The sequence below is a fragment of the Etheostoma cragini genome, chromosome 8, assembly GCF_013103735.1.
Source record: "Etheostoma cragini isolate CJK2018 chromosome 8, CSU_Ecrag_1.0, whole genome shotgun sequence".
Taxonomy (NCBI): domain Eukaryota; kingdom Metazoa; phylum Chordata; class Actinopteri; order Perciformes; family Percidae; genus Etheostoma; species Etheostoma cragini.
Window position 1 is genome coordinate 8,729,252 of NC_048414.1, and position 3,167 is coordinate 8,732,418.

Consider the following 3,167-nt stretch of genomic DNA (forward strand, 5'->3'; position numbering starts at 1 on the left):
AAAAGGAGTTTTAAAGTTTTAAAGCAGTTGTCAACTAAGTGTAAACGGCTAATGTGCCCTGGGCTATCTTCCATTATATTGACATTGAGAGTCACTCCCAACCTCCTTTCAAAGGCAGTCAACAAGAAAGGATCTCCCAACTAAAATGAAGATTATCGTTCTATATTCTTTCTGATAAACAGCCAAATTTCTTCATTTAACTAAGATGATGATTGGTCATCAAAAATCACCTCAAAGCTCTATTATAAAATCTACAGGGACAGTGTATGTAGCTCAGGTTTGAGTTTGCTGGTGTTTAGTGTCACTGTTATTTGTTGGACCTTAAAAAGACCCCCCAAAAAAAGATTGTTCATCTGTCAATCACTCTATTTATCCATCACATTCATGCATTTGCTCTTCTTTCATATAATCCCTTCATCCAGTTTTCTCCTCATCCATACAGCTCAGGACAGAGAGTTTAATCTCAGCATGCCTTGAGATTACTCTAAGGAGAGGATGCGACGCAAAGACACAATATAGAGTGACAAGTTATGGATGTCCGGAGGTTAGATGGAGTGTTAGCATCAGGCAAGATGACCCACTACCTACAAAGTACCCTAACACAAGCACGCATGCACACGCACACGCACACACACACACACACACACACACACACACACACACACACACACACACACGTCACACACACACACACATTGCTATCACGTGGATGGTGTCCTGTAGCCAATTTTATCCTTGCTGCTTACACGTCTTATGGCACCAGTACTCGGAAAAATGATAAGAACACCAGGGTGTTTACTTAACATACACAAGGCAGACACTTGGCAGGAGATGTGTTTATGGACATTCATAAATAATCCCTCTCCATTACTAATAAGACAACAATGGTGATGCCTTATAAAGGCAGAAAAAGGGATGCAGTGAACTCTCTGAATGTATGCAGAGTTCAAACTCCAGATATAGATTAGAATCTCTGACCCACTTCTAAGTTTAAAAAGATGGAGGAAAAAGAAGGGAGAAAGAGAGAAAAAACCCAGGGTCAAAGCCATCATTATCAAACTGGATACTGTAGAAGAAAGATTTCAGTCTTCGCTCTCTACTCTTTATTGTGCATGCTTCACCCACTGTTTAATCATCCAAAAATCTCACAATTAAGTGATCTGTTCTACACCTATCCCCTCACCACTGAAATATTAGTATGCTTTTACAAAATAACCAAAACATTGGGACAAAGTCACACCCTTCAGAATTGTGAAGGTTGTTGAGTGATTTCTTCCTAATTTGTGGTTCGCTCACAGCAAGCCTTTCAATATTGGAAAGGACCAAGGATCTTGCTGTCAGATGATTATTACAGTGACATGTTTTGAACCGGACTTCCTCAATTTAAAGGATCATTTAAACCAAACCCCCAGCAATCCCACTTGGAAAATAGTGTAAAACCTCAGCCAGTAAAAACTAATTAATTAATTAAATACATTGCCAGATCGTAGTGTAACTGCAGTGGAATGCTTTGTGTTTTGAGCAATAGCTTATAATCAGGTTCGTTCGAATCTAAAGTTATTGCTTACATCATTTCACTATTATGATTATAGACAATAAATTTCAAAGTTAAAACTATTATTCAATTTGGCCAAAAAGGGGAAAATGTAGGCCTATAATTTATGCCCCATCATTTTTTGTTGACGCACAAGCTTCAACAATCATTAAATATCTAAGAGATACTCAACTCAACATTCATTATGTCTGAATCTAGCAATGATTAGTCCAAAAGCGTGGTAGATTTACCTTTGATGTGCAAAATATAAAAAGACAAAAAATAAAAAATAGAGGTATGACATTTAAAAGATGCATTCAATCCTAATACTTTGACTAGGATTACAACATTTCTCCCGTTAAATCTTCTATCTAATGATCTAAACTATCACAGTTGTGGTTCTCTGCAGCTGAAGCCCTCAGGCACAGTGTTGTAGGTTCATACCAGGCCTGTACGTGTTTGAAGCCAAACTTGCACGAAGGCACATTTTTCATCGGAAAGTTTGGGCTTTTAAATCTCTTCTCATAGTCTGTCAGGAGTCTGGTAGGTGTGTGTTGGCCCACCAAAATTCACACGTAATGCACTTAACTTAAAAAAAGAATTATTTGACGTGTAAAATTACTATATATCACTTGTTTAAATTATTATATGGTGGACTAAACACAAATTAGATCCACTTTTTTCTTTGGTATTGAATATACAGTGCTGCTCATGAGTATAGGAACCCCTGCTTACTGTTGACTAAAAAGAGTAAAAAAAAAATAACTTTTGGAAATTGATCTTATTGCCTTAATTACAAAATGATGAAAAATCCAACCTTTAAGGACACCAATTTTCCTTGTGAATGAATAATGTATTGTAAATATATAAATGTTCTTCCTTAAAATACAGGGGGCATGAGTATAGACACCCCTATGTTAAATTCCCATAGAAGCATTTTTCATTCCTCTTTTTAATCAACTTAACCAGGGTTCCCATGTTCATGAGCAGCACTGTATTAGTCTACAATGTCTTAAAAAGAAGCAGATGGAAAACTTATTTTTGTGGTTAATTAACATCTCATCCTGTATCCAGCTTTATAACTAAAGTAAAATTGCAAACTGACAGTTGGTTCCTCTAAGTGGAATGAGTCTTACCTCCAAGGCAGCAGATCTCTTCCGCAGCAGCTGTTCAATTTTCGTGGCTGCTCTGGCCACCAGCTCCTCTGCGTCGTTTTGCTCAACACTGTACAGGTGTTGGTTATTCAGAAAAATCTAGACAGAAAGATTCAAATCACATACGTTAGTGATGATTCTCCAAATACCTGTGTCAGAAATGTTTTTGATTTATTCAAAAAGAAGAATACAACTTTTAAACAAAGACAGTGGAACTTCTGTGATGCTATGTCATATGTAATAGAGCCATTAGCTCTCTCTAGATGCATGTGTGTGCAGCGTGTGGGTGTTTACCTGAGTGAGGCTCTTCCCAGCTGTGGCTGTGTCTGCCAGGGTGACAAGCTCTTTCTGTATCTGATCAACCCATTCTTTAATCCTATGGGGAAAAGCAAAGCACATATCCTGTTGTGGTTTGGGGTTTTTAGTTGGGTTCATTTTCCCTTTTTCATTGGCCTCCTTGTGTTTTTGTCTGTTTTTCT

General features: G+C 37.6%; 1 protein-coding gene across 10 annotated transcripts in view; it reads right to left on the reverse strand.

The window, feature by feature from the left end:
* The window catches only part of LOC117948720 (voltage-dependent calcium channel subunit alpha-2/delta-1), a 60,448-nt gene that overhangs the window by 49,640 nt on the left and 7,641 nt on the right, over positions 1-3,167 (reverse strand). For all 10 annotated transcript variants that reach the window (XM_034878502.1, XM_034878499.1, XM_034878497.1 and 7 more), the window contains exons 2-3: positions 2,983-3,064; positions 2,671-2,787 (exon numbers count right to left, since the gene is read on the reverse strand). In XM_034878502.1, the coding sequence (XP_034734393.1) occupies positions 2,671-2,787; positions 2,983-3,064 (199 nt within the window). The remainder of the gene's footprint in view (positions 1-2,670; positions 2,788-2,982; positions 3,065-3,167) is intronic.